The sequence below is a fragment of the Saccostrea echinata genome, unplaced genomic scaffold (genome assembly GCF_033153115.1).
Source record: "Saccostrea echinata isolate AGI-Se365-2 ecotype Australia unplaced genomic scaffold, CSIRO_AGI_Sech_v1 ptg000004l, whole genome shotgun sequence".
NCBI classification, from domain to species: domain Eukaryota; kingdom Metazoa; phylum Mollusca; class Bivalvia; order Ostreida; family Ostreidae; genus Saccostrea; species Saccostrea echinata.
In genome coordinates this window covers 3,133,032-3,158,430 of record NW_026889753.1, presented here as the reverse complement: position 1 = coordinate 3,158,430, position 25,399 = coordinate 3,133,032, and the positions used below count along the sequence as shown (strand labels likewise).

The following is a 25,399-nucleotide window of genomic DNA, read 5'->3' as shown; positions in this document are numbered from 1 at the left end:
AGTTATAACTTTGTCCTGTGTTATCATGTCATTCAGAACTCAGGAGTTTGTATTTTTCCAGAAAGAAGTTCATACAGTGTAGTTATAAAAAAAAATTTCTTAATCATAACCATCCTACTCTTATCTTTGTCAACTCACATTAATATTGATATTTTTTGTCCTGTAGATGTTGAATTTATTTGTGGCTGTCATTATGGATAACTTTGACTACCTGACCCGGGACAGTTCTATCCTCGGCCCGCATCATTTGGACGAGTATGTCAGAGAGTGGGCTGAAATTGACCCAGGAGCCACGTATGTATAGGTCACATTTTTTTCACATGGTAATTGTTGTGACATGAAAGAAGGAAGAACCTATTGTTTTGGTTGAATTGTTTGTTTGCTAATAGAAAAATTGAACTTAGCCATAACTTAAAATTATAGTGTACTGAGACTTCATATTCGGTCTTCATGAAGGTCATACTTCGTATAATTTTTAGCTCACCTGAGCTGAAAGCTCAAGTGAGCTTTTCTGATCACCCGTTGTCCGTCGTCCGTCCGTCCGTCTGTCCGTCCGTCCGTCTGTAAACTTTTCACATTTTCAACTTCTTCTCAAGAACCACTGGGCCAATTTTAACCAAACTTGGTACAAAGTATCCTTGGGTGAAGGGGAGTTTAAATTGTTAAAATAAAGGGCCAAGTCCCCTTACAAGGGGAGATAATCAAGAAAAGACAAAAATAGGGTGGGGTCATTAAAAAATCTTCTTCTCAAGAACCACTGGGCCAGAAAAGCTGAAACTTATGTGGAAGCATCCTTGGGTAGTGTAGATTCTAAGTTGTTAAAATCATGACCCCCGGGGGTAGGGCGGGGCCACAATAGGGAATCCAAGTTTTACATTGAAATATATAGGAAAAATCTTTAAAAATCTTCTTCTCAAGAACCACTGGGCCAGAAAAGCTGAAACTTATGTGGAAGCATCCTTGGGTAGTGTAGATTCTAAATTGTTAAAATCATGACCCCTGGGGTAGGGCGGGGCCACAATAGGGAATCCAAGTTTTACATTGAAATATATAGGAAAAATCTTTACAAATCTTCTTCTCAAGAACCACTGGGCCAGAAAAGCTGAAACTTATGTGGAAGCATCCTTGGGTAGTGTAGATTCTAAATTGTTAAAATCATGACCCCTGGGGTAGGGCGGGGCCACAATAGGGAATCCAAGTTTTACATTGAAATATATAGGAAAAATCTTTACAAATCTTCTTCTCAAGAACCACTTGGCCAGAAAAGCTGAAACTTATGTGGAAGCATCCTTGGGTAGTGTAGATTCTAAATTATTAAAATCATTACCCCCGGGGGTAGGGCGGGGCCACAATAGGGAATCCAAGTTTTACATTGAAATATATAGGAAAAATCTTTAAAAATCTTCTTCTCAAGAACCACTTGGCCAGAAAAGCTGAAACTTATGTGGAAGCATCCTTGGGTAGTGTAGATTCTAAATTGTTCAAACAGGACCCCCCGGGGTAGGGCGGGGCCACAATAGGTATTACAAGGGGGGGGGGGAATCTGGTAAAGAACAGCATGACTAAAGTTACTCAGGTGAGCGATGTGGCCCATGGGCCTCTTGTTAGATCATATTGAGATGTAGAAAGATCGGATAGGCATTTGCTACACCTTTGGGCATAGTGTTCATGAATATGTATTTGTAATTATGAAAACATCATTATCAGTCCTAAAAAACATAGTGTTTATACACAAGTCATGTTCAAAAACAAATCTTACATCCTGAATATGTAGGAAAGGACCTTTGTCAGAAATATTTGCAGGTTTTACTTGATACATGGTACTGACCAAAAAGCTCCATAAACAATGTTTTGTTTTACTCTTCAGAGGAAGAATCAATTACCAAGACATGTACGAGATGTTAAAGAACATGGAGCCACCAGTGGGTTTCGGCAAAAACTGTCCGACCAAATTTGCGTACCGGAAGTTGATCAGGATGAATATGCCTGTTGCTAATGACAACACTGTTCATTTCACCACCACTTTGTTTGCTTTGATTAGAGAATCTCTTTCTATCAAAATGGGTCCAGGTTAGATTTGATTTATTAAAGAATATGACTTAAAGTAATTATATGAAACATTGTTCAAATTTATTTATTAAAATTGGGTAAAATTTATTCAAGTGATACTTGCTTGATTGAATTAACATGAGATGAAAATATGCAGTCCAGTACTAATTTTATCACTTATTATGTGGCAATTGATTTTAGTGGAAGAAATGGACAAGCTGGATGATGAACTTAGAGAACTAATTCGCAAAATGTGGCCAGTGCAGGCTCGCAAAAAGAAACTCCTTAATCTCCTGGTGCCACCTAATTCAGGTAACATGTCTGATGAGATAGAATGTCTTCAGATGAACTCACCACATACAATAGAGAGGGAGAAAATAAAAGTAGAAATTTAAGCATGTGCTAGATGATCCTATTCTTCTAAATGTTTGTCATGTTCTAAAGAAAAAATTTGTTTATGCCAGTATGAGTTGTGTAATAATTAAGTTCATTTTTTTTAACAGAGTTGAACGATAATCATATGACAGTTGGGAAAATATATGTTGGTTTGATTATTGCTGAAAACTGGAGAGCGTATAAAGCAAGTCAATCCAAAATGAACAATCTTAAAATGGTAAGTCATTTCATCACTGAATTAGCCTGAGGTATTAAATTACAATGACATGTGCTTCAGAGTTATTAAGTTGTTGAGGCTAAAACTGAAATGAATAAGGCATATGCTTCTTTAACTTTGCTACTCCACATTTATTTAGGTTGAGGATAAAGAGGAGGTTAGTAACCATGGAGACACTCAAAGTGCCAACCTTGACCCAAAAACTGCTACCACTTCTGTCTAATATTTACACAATAACTGTTGTCAAGTTTTGTAGACGCATGCAACTAAAAGACAGATCCTAGCCCGAGTCTCACCAAGGCAAAAAGAGAAAGAAGGAAAACTAGAAATAACACATGTTCCAAAAGCTATCACAATATTAAAAATTTTAATCAGCTTTACAGTGCTGACTGAATTTTGTTTCCAGATGTAATAATTCAATATCCTTCAAAAAAAAATTGGCATACTATCCTAATTGATGGATCTGTCTTTTGTAGTCATCACGTTTTCTTCACAGAAACTGGTCTTTACTATTACAGATACATTAAAGCTATTTATGTTGGGATTTAGACCAGGAAGGTCATGTGATGACTGGAGGGTTTGGGGGAATTTTTTTTGTTCTTTTATCAATACTCACACCACCTTGTGTTCATATGGTTAAAGTTTAGTTCTTTAATCAGCACTGCCTCCAATCAATACGCACATAATATATACACACTAATTTGTACCTTAGATGAATTCATACATGGTTTAAAGTTTGTTTTTCATAATTTATTTTTCACTATTTTTTGCACTAAATCTGTTTCACTTAGAAATTTACATATTGTAGTATTTGGGGTTTTTTTAATTGATAAGTGATTTTTTTTTTTTTTTTTTTTTTTTTTTTGAAAATTGATTAAAGTGGTCAACGTGCATGAAGTTTGGGACTGTATAATGGTTATGTTTAAAATTGATTTTCCATTTAATTTAGATTCATGTACAGCACCAGTTATCATAGCACGTGGTTATAAACAATATATACTTTTAGGATTCATTAATAAAAGAAAAATATAATTAAGAGTTAGAAGCAACAGCTGTCTCCATCTTTTTAATATTAACACAGTAGCTCTAGAAATACAATTATACAGTTAATTACTAATTTTTCATTACACTTCCAATAAGGTGTAAACAATTTACAATGTAGTAGTTGATCAATATGCATATTACAAAATATATCTCTCTCCCCACAGTAAATTTCTTTGACAAAATCTTCAAAAATTTGCTTCTCTTAGTCTAAGTTTAAAGCAAACTTAGCAACCAGTGGCTTTTAGGGTTTGGTATTCATATATAATTCCTGGATTTTATCTGGTTTTCTGGTACTAATATATTAATATTAAGGGTCTATATATGGCACTTACGACATCAGTGTCATCCAAGAACTCGGCAATAAATGCAGGTACTTTTTTTATTTTTGTTTATTTCTTCTACTTCTTTTGTTTTCTATATTTCCATATTCCATGAATTCAATATATTTCTCTTATCTTCACTATTTTGTCTTTTCTCTTATCATTACTATTTTGTCTTTAGACCTTTTATTCAACTTGGAATTCTGTACTTTCATTGAAGTCTACTTTAATAATAAGTAGTATTATTTACTACAATACAGTTTTAGTTTTCTTGTTGACTATTTTTGTATGATTTAGTTTCAGATATCTGCATTTGTTGTTTATAGTTAGCTGTTGGAGAACTATATCAGTGACTATGTGTTCTGTTGACTCTAACACTGATTTCTGTCTTTTTCTACAGAGACCCCCTTCCTTCTTCAAGAGAATGCTGGGGGTGGTAAAAGCTCCCTCACGGAGGTCAGACACCAGCCTCAATCATGATTCAGAGCACTCAGATGATGGGGGATATGATGGAGGCAATAGGTAAATTAATTGATGTATATCTAGGTCAAAAAAAATGTAGCTATAAGAGATAAAATTGACAAAGATAAAATTTGAATAAGTGGTAGACAAATACATGTAGTATTAGTGCTAAAAGATAGACAGTAGTGATTGAAAAATTAATAAATCAATAATAATGGTTGTGAGGGGTAAAAGATAAAAAATGATACAGTAGGTAAACGATAGACATGGATAACAGGGGTGAAAGACAAATGGGGATAACGTAGGTAAAAGATAGACAAATACAGATAACAGGGTTAAAGGATAGATGAATGTAGATAACAGAGGTAAAAGACAAATGGGGATAACGTAGGTAAAAGACAAATATAGATAACAGGGTTAAAGGATAATGGATGTAGATAACAGGGATAAAAGATAGACAAATGTGGATAACAGGGCAGAAGGATAAATAAGGTAACAAGGGTAAAATATAGACAAATGTGGATAACAGAGGAAAAGGGTAGACAGATGTGGATATCAGGAATAAAAGATAGTTAAATGTGGATAACAACAAATGTGGATAAGATGGGTAGAAGATAAACAAATTCAGATAACAAGGGTAAAGGATAGAGAAATGTGGATAACAGGGATAAAAGATAGACAAATAACAGGGATAAAAGATAAACAAATGAGGTAACAAGGGTAAAAGATAGACAAATGTGGATAACAGAGGAAAAGGGAAGAAAGATGTGGATATCAGGGATAAAAGATAGACAAATGTGGACAGAAGTAAAGGATTAATATATATGGATAATATGGGTTAAGGATAAACAAATGTGGATAACAAAGATAAAGGGTAGACAAATGTAGATAATGGGGGTAAAATATAGACATGGATAACAGGGGTATAAGATAGACAAATCTGGATAACAGGGGTAAAGGATAGACAGATGTGGATAACAGGGATAAAAGATGGACAAATATGGATAACAGGGGTAAAGGATAAACAAATGTGGATAAAAAGGGTAAAGCATAGACAGATCTCAGGGATATAAGAAAAGACAAATGTGAAAAACAGGGATAAAGGATAGACAGATATTGATTACAGGGGGTAAAAGATAGACAGTTGTTATATTTCACATGATATGAAGAATAATAATGTAGATATAAGTATTCATGGGTTAAAAGATAGTCATGAGTATGAAGGGGTAAACGATAACAAAAAGGGACAAAAGATAAACATTGATGGATACTAGGATTTTTAAAGGTAGACATGTAAAGAGTTAATGTTTGACAGTAACAAATATAAAGACAGAAGGTCAATAGGTTTTGAAAAGTTATCTTGTGGTAAAATAACTCATCATTAATACATGTACTATGCATTTCCATTTACACAGCAGAGATAATGTGACTCTAAGAACAAATGTAAACACATTGTTAAAGTATGATTCTTTTTTTTATTCAAACATTGTCTATGGTCTTTTTTATAGTGATAGACATTCATGGAATCGATCTTTTAGCTTTTTAAGAAGAAACAGCAGCAAGAAAAAGAAAGATAATCAGGATGCCACCAGTGTGCAGGTCAGGAATTTCAATATCTATAGAGGAATTCAAGTTTTACCTTGCATCAAGAGAGTTAAAAATAGTTTATACATGTAGCTAACAGAAATGTAACAAATTCATACTTTTTTTTCCCAGTGAAATTTTGAAAAAATAACAAATTTCTAAATGTAATACAGATATCAGATACATTGTAAAATGAAGCAGTATCACCTGTCTACCTATTCCCTATAATTGTGTGTTACTGTAGATAGGGGAAAGCTAAAAGTAATTTGTAAGACAAGGAAGTTAATCCTAGTATCTGTGAGCTAATTGGGGCTTGTAGAAATTCCATACGCTCCACATGTTTTGATGTAGATATTATTATATGTTATAAAATACCTGCTAGATTAATTTTTTGAAGTTGTGATGTGATAGATCTTGGAAAAATTATGTACATTGCAATGAATTTGGAATTGTATAGGCAAACAGCAAACAAGATGGTCCGTGGTACATCAATACAACATTTACAATGAATGAGGAAGATTACCAAATATCTCCCATTTCATCACCTGCTAATCTTAAACGTAGGGTACATTTCATAGGGCCAAACTACAAACCCATGGAGGTATTAGCTTAGGCTGAATTAAAGTTAGGGGTTGTAATTAGGGGTAGCCTAGGTGGTGGTGGCAATGGGGCTTTGATTAAGAGATTTTTAAAGTACAGGTATTGTTTATGCTTATGCAGGACAACAGTTTTTCTATCTTAAAAAAATTCCTCTCTCTAAAATAAGTTGTAATCTGTGCAGGTATTGAGATGGTATTTATAGGTTATATATACATGTACAGTGTATATAGCTTTGGTGAACTTGATATTTGCAAGTAGTACCTACAGGTTTAATTTTTAATATTTTTTTGTGGTGGTGGTGGTGGTGGCAGTAAATTGATATAAATTGATTCTTTGACCTGTTTTACTCCACAAATTATTTATTTCAAATTGTCTTGTTAATGCCAGATAAATTCAGTGTGTACATTTACATGTACTGATTTGTAACAAATTCTGTATTTACGTATTAAGCTTTAGTAATACAATAAAACTCTAAATACATTTAATACATATAACCTTTGCCTCATTATATTTGGACAGTAATAAATAAGTAACTGTTTTGTTTATTATAGTCAATGGGGCAGGACTTTTCCTCTGGACTCAAACCTGAGCATGCCACAGGACACACCAATATGACTCGTGCTGGATCGGACTTCTCACTACGCTCGGGTAACAAGTCCCCCTCCCTGCCAGCCTCTCCTTTGTCTCCACGCTCCCCCATCATGCCTCGAGCCTTCCACTCCCCCACATCCTCTCCTCTGGTGGGGCGACGGTCCATGTCCCCAAGGCGTGGTGGAGATTATGGCTTTGCGTCAGCTGTTTCAAACATTGTGGATCAGGCTCATTATATCTCAGAGCAGGATAAGCTTAAAAGATATGGAATAGGTAGCTCATCTCTCATATTCTAAGCTGAAATCAGTCACATGTAATCATTTTTTGTTAAAATTAGAAAGCCAGAATCAGTTCAACTAAAAATAGTTCTTGTAGTGGAACCCTTTATCACATCAATCTTGGACATAAGAGAGATTTTTTTGATCCCACACATTACACACTCAGAATTACAAGTTTGTTGCACTTTTTCCCCCTTTGATTTTAGAGATGCGTGTTTACACTATTCATTATAATAATGATAATATGATTTTGTTCTCAGAGGAATGGGAAGCAAACATTCAGTGGACTGTGGTAATATTTCACTAAAAAAATTACTGATACCTGTATGATTGAAGGGCTTTTTTATTTGTACATCTGAAGGTCTTGGTTATACCATGTAATTTCATTTTTTTTTCTTCAAATTAATGTTTTGAAAAGCATGATTATCAAACAGTCAAGAAAATTTCCCCTGCATTACGTAATTTACTATTTGAATGTATGGAGTACAAATAAAAGAGAACAAAGTAACAAAACTTAAGACACAAAAATTAAAGTTAATAATTTTTCCATTTTTAGGTCACCTGAGTGACTCAGGTGACCTATTGATATCTGTGTTCATTTGTCATCATGCGACATTAGTCGTTTATCTGATGTAAACTTTTGGACATTTTCAGTTTCTTCTCTAGAACCTCTGAACCAATATCGACAAATTTTGGCATATAGCATCAATGGGTGAAGGTTACAAAATTTGTGAATTTCATGCCCCCCCCCCCCCCCCCCAGGCCCAAGGGGTGGAGCTAAAACCATTAAAATTGGTGCTATCTTTAAATATCTTCTTCTTTACTCCTGGACATCAAGCAGTCAAACTGTTTGCATAATTGTAATAAGCATTGAGCCTTCGACCAAAATTATGAAACTCGTGGCCCCAAGGTCACAGGTTCTGGAATTAGGGTGGGGCTCTGATGATCAAACAGTGAAAATGCATAAGTTCTTTATCTATCATATTCTCTCTATCTGTATAATTAGCAGATAAATAGATTCTTGGTTATGATGAGCAACGGTGCTTCTTCCAAAATTGTGAAATTTGTGGCCCTGTGTCAGGGGTTCTGGTGTTAGGTGGGGCTGTGATGAATCTATAGTGAAATTTTTTTTTTTTTTTTTGAAAATCTCCTGAGCATCTATAGGAGGCAAACAGAGTACAGATTTGTAATAAGCAAGGGTATTTTTACCTGATTTTTGAAATTCCGGACCACTGGGTAAAATGTTCTGGTGCTGGACAGGGCTAAATTAATTTGTATTCTACTGAGAGAAGTTATTCCCCTTTGCTATTCACCTATGATAATTAATCACTGTGAATACATGTAATTTAATTGAAAGGTCATTTGAATAAGACAATGATACAAGAGTTTTTATATTATATAGTACAAAAAGTACCTTCATAGTTTTTAATTGTCAGGTAGACTTGTAAATAATGGATGAATAAAAAAAATGAGACAAAAATACCTTATCTTTGTACATTAAATGTTCTTCAATGACCAAGAGAGGCTAATATCAGAGGAAATGAGATGGGATTACTAATAATGCTCAAGCACTATTGTTTTGTGTAGTCTTCATTGTGACAGTGAAAAATAGGGGCAAGTACAGACAAGTAAACAGATCTACTTTAAGATAAGTTACCAAGTACCAGAATAATTATTTTGTTGACCAGATTATCATATTTCTCTTGATTTTGGGCAACATAGCTCCATCTATCAGGGTTTTTTTTTTTATTTTATACTTCTATGGATCATTTACAGAGTTGTATTTTACTCAGATGACCATTAATGCCCTTGGGCCTCAGATTTTTTTTACTTGGGTTTTATTAGCATGAAATTATTATGTTGGTGTAAACTATATAATATTTATCAGTGTAATTAAGAGTTGGGTCATTCTTTCCAATTTTTTCTTATTAGATTTTTAATTTTGATGAACTTTATTCATTTTCATTAATTTATTTGATCTTTTGTTAAGATTGTCTCATATTCTGAACTTGTCATTTATTATATCATTTTTCTTACATTCTTCTTTTGCCAGGAGCACGCCATGACGACAGTTTGAGTATGAGTTTACCCAACTCTCCCTCCCAACGCCTCCAAAGTTTGATTCGTCGACCCCCACTCATCTCTCAGGAGAAGGTAGTGTGTTCCCCATCACCTAGTCCACAGCCATTACGACATGCCAACCGTGACAGCACATTTTATAGATCCACATCACTGGAGACCAGATCAAGAAGCCCCTCTCCCAACACAACTCCCTCACAGACCCCCCTTCAGGAGTACTATGGCACCGCCAATTTGACTGACAGGTCTCGTAGTCCTAGCCCCGCTTCCACACCTCCCAAGAAACAGACAAGAAAACTTCCAAGTGTGCCACTTGTCAAGCCTTCAACTCTTAATCTTGCTCAACCAAAATTGAAAGAAAACATGCCTAGAGTGTTGCCTTCCCCTACTGTTCCTAAATCGGTGAAATCTCCTGGAAATATTAACTTTCCTAGACTAAACCCATCACCCACACACAAGCCCAAAAATAAAAACATTCCTCCCCCCATCTCCAGTTACCCCCCACCCCCAGGAAAGTTTGGGAGGCCAGAACCTTATAGCCCCACGGAGAGGAACAATCTCAATAAAGTGAGTGCCCCCTCTTCAAGTCATTCCAAGACTTTACCCCAAGTGGGGCGACGGTCTAATAATGGTGATCAATGGAATCGTGATCGGTCCAATTTCAACAAATTTAGGTCCAGTAGTCACTCACCAGATGTTAATAAAAGCTCGAGTGAGAGAACTAAATTTCTGGCTAGTGAATTTGAAGAGCCCAGTTCTAGTGTAAACAGAGGCAGACAGAGACATTCCCCAACAGTGCCTAATGGGATTAAAGCTCGTAAAAAGAAGCCGGAGAAATTGGAAATGCGTAGTGATAGTAACATTCCATTGAATAATGATTCCGATGAGTCTGAATCAGACTGGTGTTAGATAGAAAAGCATTCAATGACAATCTGGTGATTTTTTTTTCTTATAAATCATGTTCAATATTTATACAATATTATTGAATTATAAAGTCATCCTTAATTGGGTGTTTGTATGCCTTTGCTATTTGTTTCAAGCATAAGAGTTTGAGAGCTTGTAGGTTTTATACATGATTGTCTGTCAAGACATGAATTGATAAATACTTAGTACACTGTGTTGATGTAGTAGGTAGGGTGTGTTTTCATACTCTTTTTTCAGAATTCATTTTACAGTTACTGTAATTACATTGCTTGTAACATCCATAGTTAAATTTTTAAAAATTGAATAATCTTTAACTGCAGAATGTGGTTTGGGATATTCCAGTGTAGGAGTCATCGCTATCATGATGTTTCTTTAGCACATATTACTTACATGTATGGTCTACCCCCTCCCCTTTTTCCTGTGTTGAAAGCGTGAATAACAGGCATTCAAACACAGATTCTTCCATGATATGACACTCTAGTCAATCAATACATGAATTTATATCTTATTACCTTTTGTCTTTTGATAATATCTGAGTGATTTTGATGTTATGATATCTGAATAATTTTTTTTTCTCTTTTATCACTTGTTAAAAATTGTAAGATTTTTTGAAAATGCTTCAAATGAATAATATTACTCACTGTACGGGTATGAGAGTTGTTTATGTATTTTCAAGTATTTATTGCACACTTCTGGAGGTGAGAATAGGGTTACAGTTTGAGTCTGTATCGTCTTATGATCCCCATGTATCTTTATAACAGGGTATACTTGTTTTACATGAGTGTGTAACAGACAAAAGTTTTGGTGTACTTGATTTGTTCCAAAGAAAGTATTGTGATATTTGGGTGGATTTGATGAGATTATAATAATTTATTGTGATATTCTTACTTGATGGCGTTTGTTTTATTGTTTAATTAATCCATGTTCATGATGAAGTCCCAAAATTTTTTTTTTATTTTAATAGTATACAATGTATTCCATTTTACTTTTACTAGATGTTACATATTAAAGTAAATATATCAATATATCATTGCACAATTCATTTTGGTTTAATAGCTGCAGGATATTATTTATTTTTAAAAATTTAATAAACAAGCACATCACTCCAGCTATTAAGTAATATATAATACTTATGTTCACCATTCCAATGAATTTTAGGTTAAACATTTTTATGCATCTTCCCACCTAGTTTAAATGATTTTCACAGGGTATGTTATACCGTACTGGAAGTCTTAACTGTTAAGATACTTGTTATCATTTTATCATTGAGAGTGCCATTCATAATGCATTAGAAAAATTCGTGATTAGCGATTTTTATATTCAATCAACTTTAGTTTTCATGCACTGTAGACCATCTTGCCATGTCAGAGAATTTTTTCATTTTCAATTACATGTAATACATGTACACAGTTCATTAAATTTCAAAAAATGTGATAAATGTCATACACATTGATTCTTACAAAAGTAGATACACAGATTTATTTGGTGTTGAAATCAAATGGGACATTTTTTCCTAAATTTTCTTTTATGTCTAAGTAGCTCAGTAAGTTCATTAGACACATTAACACATACAAACTTTTTTGAATGCTTCTGATTATTTCAGTATCTCTGTCGATAATGAAGATTATTGAGAATAAAACATCTAAAACATTGATATGACTGAACTTGTCATTGTCAGTAACATGTAAAACATTTTCACTGAATTTGTCATGTAAAGCCGAGGGATTGTTGTTGGATAGGTAGGCTTTATGTTACTGGTACATGTATAAACGATCAGTTATAATTTATATTCCACTGCTATATAATATTTCTGAATGAAAAAGCTAGATGTGTTTGTGAAACACTGATGGCCCTACATGGCAGCTAATCACCAAGGTTATTCTTTTGAAGAAGAAAAAAGGTCAAATGTTAAGGTAAAAAGTGTCTTGTCACAAGGAATACATGTAAAATAATGAAATCCTTAGCTCAAACCAATCAAACAGACCAAAAACATATCCTCCCAAATTTATGATGAGAGGGCATAAAAAAATTGGGAGATATTGTCCAATTTGTGAGAAATTCATTCTCTTTAATTTACCTGGACCTGTACCTGTATGCTTTTTTTCTCTCAATAGCACAAGTGGAAATTTGTTTTAACAAAAGTGAAGCTAAAAGTAACATAGGAAGTCCTTTATAAAAGGAAATTGAAATTCTTAATCATGTTTCCCTTTTACTACACAGTTTTGAAATCCATAAAAAAAAACATCAGTATAATATTCTACATTTCAGATTGCATCAGTAACAATTATGTACAAAATCGGGGGGGGGGGGGGGGGGGGGGGGGGGAAATGTTGTTGATTTATTTGAGATATATACATATGACAATAAAATAACAAAAATGGAACTTCACAAGTCCTCCAAACAGTCCATCACTGCTGGCTGAATTTCTGCCTTCAATTACAAGATTTAAACAGAAACTATGGACAGAAGACAATAAACTTAGTTCTCTTTCACTCTGTGAGATGGCTGATGATTATGAACATCTCAGATTTGTGTAGATTCTCAGTACCGTCTCATTTGTTTCTTGAATTTCTCGTAGTGAAAGTCATCTGTGGCTTTCTCTGTTCCTTTGGAGCCCTTTTCTGTGGAATAGTTTAAATACTAATTGATACATGTACATTTCTTAATACCAGTAATTAGGTATAATGCGACAATTCAATAATCTAACTTTGAGCAGATTCAGGGGGATTCAAATCAAGACGTAGTAATGAAATGAACTGAAAGTGTAAACATAAAACTGAAATGATGAATACATGGAGTTAAAGGTGGTTCTGATGGAATTCTCGACTATTCTGATTAACTTTCCAAGACAACTTGACTATTGAATTAAAAGGAACCCTCTGTAGAAAGACAAGTTTACAAGTCCCCTACTGGTGAAACCGGGAGGTGACTATAGGTTTCCTCTGTAATTGTCCATCTAATATATATGACCTTTTTAATTTTTAAGGGGAACCAGGTTACACTTGCCAGTGTGGAATAGTATTGCTTATGCAATACTCTCAGAATGATTGTTCATTTATGAAGAAGAGCAAAGTGACATTGGTGAGGAATTTGACTTAAGGGCAATTAATTAAAATGAATATTAATCTTATTTTTTTTTTTTGTACTTACCAACTTTCTTTAATTTGTCCACATCCCCTACCCTGACAGGTTCTGGTTTGGGGGCCTCCTCAGGCTTTTTCAGTATTGGAGCTGTGTCCTCAATGTTGACTGCAATAATAAATATAAAATGTACCTCCTATCTCATTTAGTAAAGAATATTGATTGATTGTTATTGTTTTACGCCGAGTCGGCAATATTTCAGCCATATTTCGGCGTAGTAAAGAATATTAAGATTGTATATAAAGAATATTAAGATTGTATATAAAAATTGTTTCTTCTGAATCCTTTTATTAAAAGCTATCACATAAAAACTGTACGAAAGAAAAATATTTAGCATACTTGATTCTGATAGAATTCAGCTGAATCGAACTAATCCGGGTAAACCCAGCTACATGCTTAGAATCAACAACCCCGACTAATTTGCAGTAAAGGAAATATTTTTTTTCTATAGTAAAAAAAGTTACCTAGAAAAGGACTACAATTCTACAATCATGTTCATTTCACCAGAATACCTAAATCAAAAGCTTCATGACAATACCAATTTCAAACATTTCAATACCAGTATCTCAAAGAAGACCATATTGAAGCTGCCTGAGCCTATCAAATTTTTCTGGTTCAATCAGGCCACCCAGCTTGATGCATGCACAGCTGGCTCACAATCAAGTGTGTGGCCAGTCATTCCCAGTGTAACTTGGGCACACTGAATTGTTAGAATCAAGTACATGTATGCTATATAATGCTACATGTATATAGAATATACTCCAGATTTTCTATGGTAAAGAAATCCAGAAGCTGTCATATAAAAATTTTATCAATAATAATCTGAGTTGATTTATATATATTAGCCAAGGAGATGATGCTTGTTCAACAAGTATAGAATTCATGTCAAGCCAAGTGAGGCAATGGGTATCAGCAAAGAAAGATAACTCTATCTAGCACATACTTTGGATTTTAACAAAATTCTAGTTTGAGAAACTAAAAATCTGGAACTATTTCATGAAAATGTTCAATAATTTTTCTGAGTTAATATACATTCTAAGGAGACAACTCTTGGTTGACCAGTATAAAAATGAGATATTAATTCAAGCTACTGTATACAGGGTTATTTTCGCCCCTTGTTATTTACGCCCTTTTACACTTGCTATCAATTTTGCCCCGTTTTAAGTTTGCCCAGTTATAGTTCTGTTTAAGAAATTATACTGTGTTATTTAAATTTGCCCCATTTTAAATTCGCCCACTTGTGACAAGGGCGAAAGGGTCGAAAATAAAACTGGGGCGAAATTTTCCCTGTATACAGTAATTAAGGCTATGAGTTTCAGCCCAATTCCTCTCCATCATTCCAATCAATTTGTTATGAGAACTGAATTATGTTATAGATGATCATACATCTGTTGTGCTGAACAAAATTGGCAGCCATGTTTGTTGGGACAAAGGCTGAGACTTCATGCTCTTTCTTCCTCATGTTCTCTATCAGAAGTTTCTGCTTGGCTATCTCTGTTGTTTCAATGTTGGCTATCTTGGCCCTAAAAATAAAATTTTCACTTTCAATATTTGCTTTTGTCTATCATATCACAAACAATTTACTTGAAATTTTATTTCAGCATAACAACAGTTCATATTGCTATCAAAAAAGAAATCTCATATGGACTAAATATTAAATTTCAAACTAATGATTTCTATCCAGAGTCCATTTTCATGTACTGTACTTACTCTATACCAAGGTCAATTTCAGGTATTCCTGAGAGCATTTGATTTGACAACATGTCTTCTGTCTTTTTGCTCGATGATCCAACTTTGAGATTTTCAGGTAAACTGTACAAAGCATCTTCTTTTGAGGGCCTGACAGAAAAAAATAGTGTACATGAATGTTGGCAATTCATCAATTTTATCAGTGATCAAGGTGATTATCCGGGTAATTTTTTTTCTGCATTAATTCTGAAAAGTTAATGAGATTTTTGGAAATTGATGTTCCCCATGTATGCTGCTCTTATTTAAGAGATGAATTTAATTTTTGAGAATTCATGAGGTACATGAACTACAGCGGTTCACGCCTGCATATTTATCATGAAGTGCTAACGTGCTTCATGAAATATGCCGGCGTGAAGCGTCGTAGTTCATGTACCTCATGAATTCTCAAAAATTAAATTCATATCTTATATTTGCATTATTTTTCTGATGACTTGTCACATATTTTTGTTATCAATGATCATTTTTGAAAAAAAAAAAGTTTGTACTATTTTTTTTCTTCAATCACATCACAGTAGAAATATTCTTCCTCATCCCACGGTAGTTCATGAGAACATGAACTTTTTCTAATTTGCAAAGAATCTTAAGGAAAAATATTTGGAAATGTAAATATTTACTGGTATGCTGATATATTGTATTCAATTTTCACATTAAAGGAAAATCAGTCAACATTCTCTAACAAAAGGCACATGGGCCATATTGCTCTCCTGAGCACAATGACTAGAAAAAAGCAGAAATCAGTTCAGTATTAAAAAGTTCAAATATAAAAGTGGTCAGGGGGATGATGTGAACAAACTTAAATCTACATTACCTGAGAATGCTTCCATATTTCTTTGACTAATCATAGCTTAAGCAGATTTTTCAAGAATTTTTCCTATACGTTTGATCTTCTATTGTGGCCTAACCCTACCCCATGGATATGATTTGAAAACGTTTGAATCTACACTACCTGATGATGTTTCGGAGTTAATATGACTAATCATGGCCTTGCTGTTTTTGGAAGAAAATTTTTATTGACATATCCTTTATATTCCTTTGTATAACTTTGACCCCCTGTTGTGGCCCCTCTCTATTCCTGGGGGGTCGTGATTTGAACAAATATGAATTTAAAATACCTAAGGATGCTTCTATATTAATGACTAATCATGGCTTTGCTGTTCTCTCAAGATTTTCAAAGATTTTTCCTATGTATTCCTACATAAAACTTTAATACACTACCTAAGGATTCTTCCACATAAACATGACCCATCATGGCTCAGCTGTTCTTGAGAAGAAGACTTCTAAAGATTTTTTCTATGTGTTCCTATGTAAAAGTTTGATCACCCATTGTGGTCCCAACCCACCTATAATTTGATTTGAACAAACTTGATTTTACACTACCTAAGGATGCTTCCACATAAGTTTCATATTTTCTAAGCCAGTGGTTTTTGAAAAGATTTTTAAAGATGCCATTAATTTTTCACCAATTCATAATTATCTCCCCTTGGAAGGAGATGTGGCCCTTTAGTTTAATAAACTTGAATCCCCTTCAACCAAGGATACTCTGTGTCAAGTTTGGTTAAAATTGACCCGGTAGTTCTGGAAAAGAAGATGAAATTGTGAAAAGTTTACAACGACAACAACAACAACCAACAAATTTTGATCAGAAAAGCTCACTTGAGGCTTTGGCTCAGGTGAGCTAAAAATGAATTTTGGCACAAAAAGCAAGCACAAAAATTCAAGGGGGGGGGGGGGGGGGGGGGATCATAAGTAATTTTTACTGGTGTACCCTTTTACTGGTGTCTCTTCCTTGTGGTGACCTTTCCTCCTTGCTAACTCCACCTCTACATACTTCAACCTTTATCAGGAAAAAAAAATATACAGTGTTTTTTTAAGTACAGCTAAATTCAAATATTCGAATTCACAACTAACATTCATAAATTATCTTATTTCAATAGAGATTTGAAAAGTTCTGATTATCCTTTACTTATTTAAAAGAAAATCTTTTTTGCATGGATTACGCAGATGCATTAATTATTATACAGTGAAATGCACTGGTTAACACGTTTTGACAGCAAATTAAATACATATCAACAGAAACCAACATTTCTGTGTCTTCATCTCTTCTGTTTGTTTCAGCTGCAAAAGCTGTACCAATGGCTTCTACTTCTTCTGTTGATAGTTTCCTGTAAATATATCACAATTCATTTGCTATCATGCATGAATACAAGTATACAAGTTGAATAAACTGGAAATCTTATATATATGTATGCATGAATGTATGTCCGTACAATCACATTTTTCGGGCAGTGAAAATGATAATCAAACGCTCTCTATTTAATATGTAAGATTTATTAATTAGCAATTTTTCAAGTGATATACTTTTTCTTCAATGCCTTCATATCAACCATGCCACCAGTCTCCAGTTTGAATGGGTCACTCTACAATTCATGCATAAAAATATTTTTTACAATTGATATAGAACAGAGAATAAATTAAAATTATAATTGACTTAAATCAATAAAAGGAAAACATACAAGACAAAAGATTTTTTCTTTCCATATTCCAAATCAGCACACAATGCATATGGATATATTTTGATATAAACAATGTCTGAACGATTTAAAGAAATATTGATAATATACAAATTTGACTAAAAGGTCGTGAGACAGGCATATGCCACATCTTTTACGAACTTTACTTGACTATAGTTTGTCTTACATTTGAGAGAGCTTGTTCCTTAGAAATTTTCTTTCCCAGTGCCAGAGCTGTAGCATTAACTCCATTCTGTTTGTTTCTCAATTTCTGTAGTTCTTTTATATCCTGGATTTTTGTGCTTAAAGAATTAAATATTTCATTTTCAAACATCTGATATTCATATTTCTTCAACGGTCATGATCATAAAATCACATTTAGTTCATAATTTACTGCAAATTATAATGGATTATCTCTGAATATTTTTTTAAAGATAACTAACGGTGTAAATATTGCTGAGATTTTAAGAAAAATACAGCACCAAATGAAGAATTTGTAAGAACATACCCAACAGAATCTTCTTCACACGAATCAGAGTCGCTTTCTGAAGATTTACGTCTTTTTCTAATATTTCGAGATTTAGTTTTCTTAAAGTCAGCCATGACAGCATTTACGCATCGCTTAAACGTTTGAAGGTATAGTATTTATGAATAAGCAGTAGATAAGGAAGAAAAACATTGATTACTATTATAAAATCAAAAAGGTGAATGAAGAAAAATGGTGGCAACGTTTTCCCCGGAATATTTACGATAAATAAATAAATCTAAATAGATAAATAAATATACAATTTTTTTAATTTGTGAAAAATATTGATCAATATACAATGTTTGACTAAATTCAAACCAGTAAAGACTTTTTTATTATTGATGAAAAAGGTCAATCAACTCCAAGGAAAATATTCCCAATTATCTTATGTAAAGTTGAAAATTTACGCTTGTACAACAGCTACATTTTAACATTGTCAAAGAGAAATGAAGAAACGCTCATATTTTCATAATATAGACTGGTAACAACAGCAGAAGAAATAAAGAGCCAAAACGACACTCACATTTACATCACTACCCGAAAATTCCAAATTTCAAGATCAGTTTTCCTGTTTATATATTTCCCGGTAAAGCGGAGTCGTCTTGAAAAGGAAGAAGGGAAAGAGTTGTGTCAAATCTGATAATCAAAAATGGATTATGTTTATCTACATATATACAAAACTTCTCATATGGAGGATTTTCCAGGTACACGTATTTCCAGAGACACATTTTATTCCCGTAAATATCATCTGAATTTAAAATGAATTAGAAACTATGGTGGGGAGACCTCTCCTTTTACACATGGTTTAAAATAACACAAGTTTTTATCATTGTTCACAAAATTATGCAAAGGTTTAATAGTGTTTAAATTATAGTGCTGTGTGTACTAAAAATTAAGGACCTACAACGTAGTTTGAACATTTTAGTCTTTTCCCCTGGAGTTGAAGAGTTCCAATACTTGAAGAACCTGTGTGCTACTCTTTAAATGTCTAAATATAGTGCTGTACACCTCTTCTAAAGCAAATTTAGATTAAAAAACATCTTGAATATATGTTTAGAAATTTTTGTATATTTTTCTTTGAATAATATACAATAATTTTCACCATTTGATATCTATCCAAACTCCTGGTAATGCATGCTGATTTTTTGTCTGCGAACATCTAATGGTACTATACTTTTAAATGAAGAATATCGTGAAAAATTATCAGTAGCGTATGTCCTTAAGCATTTTCCAGACATTGATCAGCTTCCCACGATTAAAATAAAAGATGTATATGGTGGGAAAATTTAATCCATCTGTTTTTAAAGCGAATTCTGAACAGGTTCTTACATTATTTTGTGATCTTAGACGAGTTTTTGACACTGTATATTTACTATAACAGGTAAACATCCACAAGGAAATTTCATCAGGTTTATGACTGGTCGGAATAACATACCTAAAGAATACTTCATCCGCATTATGTTTTCCTTTAATCGTTTTTCTAATACTTTGTAGGGTAATTGAGTCTTGCAAAATCCTGCAAGTTAGATGTAAAATCGAAACAAACAAGGTAATACACGTTTTTAGAAGGCTTGGTTGTATATTTCATTACAAGTGAGTTTTCAACTTTTTAACTCGCTAAAGTTAAATCTTAAAACTCTTTTAGATTTTAGAGCATTAGTATATGATTTTAAAACGGAGGTTACATTTTTTTAACAGGAGGACAAAGATGAAACAGTGTTCACTTTTCCTTCTTTTGCCATTTGTAACTACATGTGAGTATATATAAAATCTGCTGGTATATCTATTGTTAATGTCAAATTGGTTAATTCTTTTTTCTGTTTTTCTTAATGATAAGTTTAAATGTAATTCCTTTTACCCCCAACCCTAATTCTTATTGAATAAGAATAGTAATTATGTTTACTCATGTTTACTGACTGCTGAAGTATGTCAATGTCTCTCAAAGGTGTTCGCAATATATGACAACTGGACACTTAATATTTTTAGTTCATTGATTATATGAACCATGTAACAATTAAACCTTTAATTTTCACATTTTACTTTGCCACTGTTTGGTCTAGTTCCATTTTAATTTTAGGTCTTGCATGTTTGCCATACAATACATAATTGAATCTTTAATAAAACAGAAGGCCTGGGGGATGCATGCGGCCGAACTAGCATAAGAATAGGCGTAGAATTAAGTAACACCCTCCTCTAATGCCTTTGTATGTAAGTGAGCCGATTCCTTTCTGCAAAATCTTTGCATGTGTGTCACAATATTTTGAATATAACTTTAGGTTTGGCCTGTACATCTTTCCCGTCAGACCTGACCGGTGATTGGACGGACTCGAGCACAAACAAAGGAGTGGATTTCAAGTCCTCGGGAGTTACTGGTTGGGACGTGACCTTATTTGGCAGAAGTGTCAATAGCTGGACTTGTGTGGATGAAGACACTGACCAAATTTTACTGGCGTAGGTAAACTTAGCAAATCGCCACTATGAAGCTTATCGAATTTTGACCTTAAATACAAGTCATCGTTTTAGATCTTTGTCAAATTATAAGAGAGCTAGATCATTGAAGCGTCCTCTTTTTGCTTCTTCTATAGTTCTCCTCCAGTAACTATTTACGGACTGGACTTCGTCGTTTACCGTTGTATGAAATACAAGAAATTGAGCAGTTGTTCCTACAAGATAACATTTAACAGCGGTAAGATTTACGATCAATCCAAAATAGGATTAAAAACTGTTTTCTTAATTGAACTAAACGCTGACATGTTATTTTACGCAACGCATCAAATATCTACATGTAGATGCTGATGAAAACAGTATATATGAATGTCCATCTCCCTCTCATAGTGGCCTGTCTTCCGGATTGTAAGAAAAATAAAATAAGTTGAGTTTGGTTTTACTTGGTTTGGTTTTAAGAAAGATTTGTGTATTTGTTCAGGCAAACAGATGAATGCAGGGAACCAAAGAGTGATTGTTTTATTAAAGGGAGATAAGGACGCTAATGGAGACTCTAAAGCTACGGTCGCCCTATGTAATGCGGGAGTGGTCGAATCTCGTACCATCAGGAAAAATAGTGAGTTCCTTCAACTTCTAAAAATAGCAAAATATCTTCAAATCAAATGAAAAGTAATCGTTACTGTATGTACCCTCGAATCCAATTGTACTATTTTCTTTTCAGCATGCAGTTAGGTCATTTATTCCATGGGATCAGCATACCGACTCAACGGCAAATTGTTGTGTACAGTCTTTGTTCTCCACAGATTTAATATTTTGACTCTATATAAATCCACCTTTTCTTAGTTCTTGAAATGTAATGAAATTATTAAAAATATTTCTTTAAAAAAATATAGAAACACAAAACTACGGAAACTTATTTAGAAAAAATCAAGAAATATTTTTTGAGGTCATAATATGCTTCTGTAAGAATGTAATGTGTACATGTAACAACGAACTTATTAAATTTGTTACAACAATTTACAAAATTATTTCTTATCAAAGATTAAATTCGTTATAATGAATTAAACATTTGTCGTAACGAACTGAAGTAGTTTTAACGAATTCGAAAATTCATGATATTGACTTTAATTTGTAACCACAGATTAGATTTTAAAAAATGCTGTAACAGTTTTGAAAATCCGTAGAAACGAAGGGAATATTTTAAAATTATGAAATCTGTTATCACTCAATTAAATATAAGCCATAACAAATTTCAAAAATAAAAATCTGTTTGAAAGAATTCAACAAATTTGTTATAACAGACTACATATGTTATAACTCGTCAAAAAATGAGTAATTAGTTTCGAATCCATTACTCGTTTATCAAATACAAAAATATTTTTTGATACCTGTAAATCTGGATATATTTATTGTCGGTATTTTAAGCAATTTGGCGCATGCAATGCGTATTCAGATATGATATTTTTTTTCAAAAATTAAATATTATTCTTTTTTGCTTAATACATACGAGTACGTATAAATTAAAATAAATGGACTCTTTCAATGGGAGGTCAACATTACCGTTACATTGCGAAAAATTTCAACTCATTACCGCTACTTTTCTTCGAAATTTCGGATCATTACAGCTACATTTTATCAAAAATACCATTGCCGATTACAACTCATTACCGCTACATATCGAATCAGCCAGCAATGGCACAGAATATAAATTCTACCCATTATAATTCATATTAGAGATTTCCAGACAGCAGTGCGTCAAGCAAATGACCTTCAAAGCTCTATCAATTGCTAAAAGACTGTGTGTTTTATCCATGAACAATGCTCGGTTTTAACACTTTCTAAATGTTTTATTAAATAAAATAGATTTTAAAAATTGAAAACAAAAACCAAACACATTTTGCTCAAAGTCTTACTTTCACCTCCCCGTGGTGAGCAGGGGAAACATGTCTTATGGATGTAAATGTTGTGCTTTAAGGTAGTCCGATCCTCAGGTTCTGAAAATCAGCTTATAAGTATATTGAAAATGCTCACAAAATGTATCTGATTTCACATACTAACGTGAATTTACCCATGGAATTTCTTAAAGTTCTTCATTATAGTTAATCATATTATGTAGGGAAAATTATCAAATCTCAAATACATTTTCAGGAAATGCGAATAAAAACACCAGTTCTGCATTTTCTAATTGAAAATTGATCAAAAAATATAATTTAGAATAGAAAAATACAGGTATCCAGGCATTTGGAGAAAATTGGATCTTTTTTACGTTTGTTCAGTATTTTAGTGTAAAAAGCTTGTGCTATCATTGCTAGACATCACATACCGGTATCACATCTAATTTCATATCATGCTAATAAGCAGTGGAATTTAATGCTAGACTAAAGGAAATTCGATTTCCTCTAAAAATGAATTCATTTTTTTTCTTTTATGGGGTACAAATGTCAACTTTTTACAAGATTCTAAGACTTCAAAGAACCTTGAATCATATTAAGATGCATAAAATGAAAATTGTTGCACGAAAAGATCTCAGTTTCAAGCTTCATTTTGAGACTTTTTAAATAAAATAATAAATTTAAGAGTTATCCTTCCTGGCTGAGGATCGGATATCCTTAAATCAATCTGTACATGCATCGAAAGAGGCAATGTAGCGGAAATGTATACGTTTAAATGTAGCGGTAATGTAACCTTTTTGTAGCGGTAATGAGTATGTAGCGGTAATGACAATTTTGAAAATGTAGCGATAATGATACGCACCCCTTTCAATGACAATGAATGTCATTTTTTTAAGCTCTAAGGTGAATTAGCAAATTTGATTATGTCAGACTTTGGGCTAAATTTGAAGGGGAAGACCTGAACACTTTGTCAGAATTGATAAAGCGTTTCAAAAGTACATGCATATATAATATTTAATGTTATGCTACGAGCAGACAAAGTTTGTAACAATATCGTCTTTGTTTGTAAGACTCATTTTCATAGCTATTTTATAAGAACTTGGTTCTGATTCTACGTCTGGAAATTTAACTTATAATACTCAAAATTCACTTTCTAAGGATGAAATTCTTCAAATCAGATTTCAGTCTTTAATACTTTTAACATTTCAGTCAACCAAGAGTTCGATCTATCCTGCATGTACCTATTCTGGATTCCCAATCTTCATAGATCAACTGCTATAAAGGAGAAATCACAGAAAGTACTGTGCTACAGAATATTCTGTTTCCAGATGCAGGGATTTCTTATTTATGGTTTTAAAGAATTTTAATTGCAGATAGGAGTAAACTGTCAATTAATAACACATGTATACAATTCACATCTTCCGAGCAATGGGACTGCCGCGGCAGCGTTGAAATCTTGGTGTACACGTTGTACACTTTATACTCAAGCAATGAGTAACCTGACAAAGCAAACTGTACATAGCAATGTCATTCTAACTGTAGAATGACATGGCTGATATCGGCCATGTGGTGTTGGAATCCATTCTGTTGTGTAACAAAAAGATTAACAAGGACAACAGATGGTACTGTAATTTATTTGAAATACTACAAATTTGGGTCTGAAAATCCAGTACATTCTGCTTTTTAGTGTATTAAAATATCACATTAACCTTGTAGAGAAGGTTTCGGTAAAAGCGCTGCCATCTGAGAATAACAAAAAATAATGATTATTAAAAAAAAATATACAAAATGCATAAAATCATATCATTTTTTTTTATATTGATCTGGAATAATTTGGTGTATTACCTTAACAACTTCCAAAATGATAAGGTGATGGTCATCTACAAAAGAGGAATAGATTATACATGGAGCGGTTCCATATGTGTTGTCAAGATTGAAATTCCATTTATTTGCATAAATTGTAAAAGTATTGCGTAAATTCAGGAGAGAGATGACATCCTGTGATAAACTAACCCCGTTCCATGGCGCGGAGTTTTATTTGGTGGTTCACAATTTTATCAATATTTTAATACCGTAGAGAATTCTTGGACTGTTCACCTTTGTACAGTTGTTCCTCTGTTCGGTATTATCACTAATAATTGTATTTTGAACAGTTATTTGTATTAAAAAACGGATTTTGATTTATAAAGAAAAAAATCTCATTTCACTATACAATGGAAAATAATTGACAGGAGTTCAACATGTACCGGTGTCTCAAATTCAGGGTGACTTAACGATTTATATCAAGCGAGGTAAATCTTGAGTTCAGATCATGTGACGCTGTGATGCTTCCATCGCTGTCTGTGTCCAAAGCGGCGGAAAAAGTGTCAGATTCTGGCGTGCAGGGATGGGCACGATTACTTGAAAATGTAATCGATTAATAATCGATTACTTAGAGAAATTTTGTGTAATCGATTATTGATCGATTACAGTCTTTTTTGTCCTGTAATTGATTGTAATCAATTACTTAGGGAGATATAATCCATTAATACTGAATCGATTACTTCCAAGCATTTTTTCCTCAAACATCAAAGCAGAAAAATATATCCACTG

General features: G+C 33.3%; 3 protein-coding genes and 1 long non-coding RNA gene across 4 annotated transcripts in view; 2 read left to right on the top strand and 2 right to left on the bottom strand.

The window, feature by feature from the left end:
* Positions 1-12,198, top strand: part of LOC133179013 (voltage-dependent calcium channel type A subunit alpha-1-like) — a 60,411-nt gene extending 48,213 nt beyond the window's left edge. Inside the window, exons 35-44 of the mRNA XM_061313689.1 lie at positions 167-294; positions 1,868-2,070; positions 2,251-2,361; positions 2,553-2,662; positions 2,802-2,819; positions 4,427-4,548; positions 5,997-6,087; positions 6,530-6,673; positions 7,224-7,536; positions 9,595-12,198. Coding sequence (XP_061169673.1) covers positions 167-294; positions 1,868-2,070; positions 2,251-2,361; positions 2,553-2,662; positions 2,802-2,819; positions 4,427-4,548; positions 5,997-6,087; positions 6,530-6,673; positions 7,224-7,536; positions 9,595-10,529 — 2,175 coding nt within the window. The 3' untranslated portion in view covers positions 10,530-12,198. The remainder of the gene's footprint in view (positions 1-166; positions 295-1,867; positions 2,071-2,250; positions 2,362-2,552; positions 2,663-2,801; positions 2,820-4,426; positions 4,549-5,996; positions 6,088-6,529; positions 6,674-7,223; positions 7,537-9,594) is intronic.
* Positions 12,199-12,788: 590 nt separating this feature from the next.
* LOC133179014 (splicing factor C9orf78 homolog) lies at positions 12,789-18,588 on the bottom strand. Its single transcript, XM_061313690.1, has 9 exons — positions 18,453-18,588; positions 18,132-18,246; positions 17,793-17,851; positions 17,516-17,596; positions 17,200-17,268; positions 15,396-15,524; positions 15,072-15,208; positions 13,695-13,793; positions 12,789-13,165 (listed from the first exon to the last, which is right to left on the bottom strand). Exons 1-9 carry the CDS (start codon positions 18,545-18,547, stop codon positions 13,086-13,088), a joined length of 864 nt encoding a protein of 287 aa, XP_061169674.1. The 5' UTR covers positions 18,548-18,588; the 3' UTR covers positions 12,789-13,085.
* A 531-nt stretch (positions 18,589-19,119) lies between these two features.
* LOC133179242 (uncharacterized) lies at positions 19,120-21,757 on the top strand. The gene is made up of 5 exons (XM_061314031.1): positions 19,120-19,174; positions 20,684-20,921; positions 21,056-21,156; positions 21,397-21,531; positions 21,637-21,757. Exons 1-5 carry the CDS (start codon positions 19,120-19,122, stop codon positions 21,645-21,647), a joined length of 540 nt encoding a protein of 179 aa, XP_061170015.1. The 3' UTR covers positions 21,648-21,757.
* A 2,709-nt stretch (positions 21,758-24,466) lies between these two features.
* LOC133179391 (uncharacterized) lies at positions 24,467-25,182 on the bottom strand. The gene is made up of 3 exons (XR_009720111.1): positions 25,082-25,182; positions 24,653-24,687; positions 24,467-24,550 (listed from the first exon to the last, which is right to left on the bottom strand). It is a non-coding gene; the product is annotated as an uncharacterized LOC133179391 (long non-coding RNA).
* Between the last annotated feature and the right edge of the window lie 217 nt (positions 25,183-25,399).

What these genes read in the sequence shown, in the direction of transcription:
- LOC133179014 (XM_061313690.1), bottom strand. Translation starts at nt 18,547, where the DNA reads ATGGCTGACTTTAAGAAAACTAAATCTCGAAATATTAGAAAAAGACGT. An exon ending in GAAGAGACACCAGTAAAAGG is followed by an intron (nt 15,525 to 17,199) that starts GTACACCAGTAA and finishes TTTTTCTGTCAG; the next exon opens with GCCCTCAAAAGAAGATGCTT. An exon ending in TTTTGTTCAGCACAACAGAT is followed by an intron (nt 13,794 to 15,071) that starts GTATGATCATCT and finishes TTATTATTGCAG; the next exon opens with TCAACATTGAGGACACAGCT.
- LOC133179242 (XM_061314031.1), top strand. Translation starts at nt 19,120, where the DNA reads ATGGATTATGTTTATCTACATATATACAAAACTTCTCATATGGAGGAT. An exon ending in ACTGACCAAATTTTACTGGC is followed by an intron (nt 20,922 to 21,055) that starts GTAGGTAAACTT and finishes CTTCTTCTATAG; the next exon opens with TTCTCCTCCAGTAACTATTT. An exon ending in CAAGATAACATTTAACAGCG is followed by an intron (nt 21,157 to 21,396) that starts GTAAGATTTACG and finishes GTATTTGTTCAG; the next exon opens with GCAAACAGATGAATGCAGGG.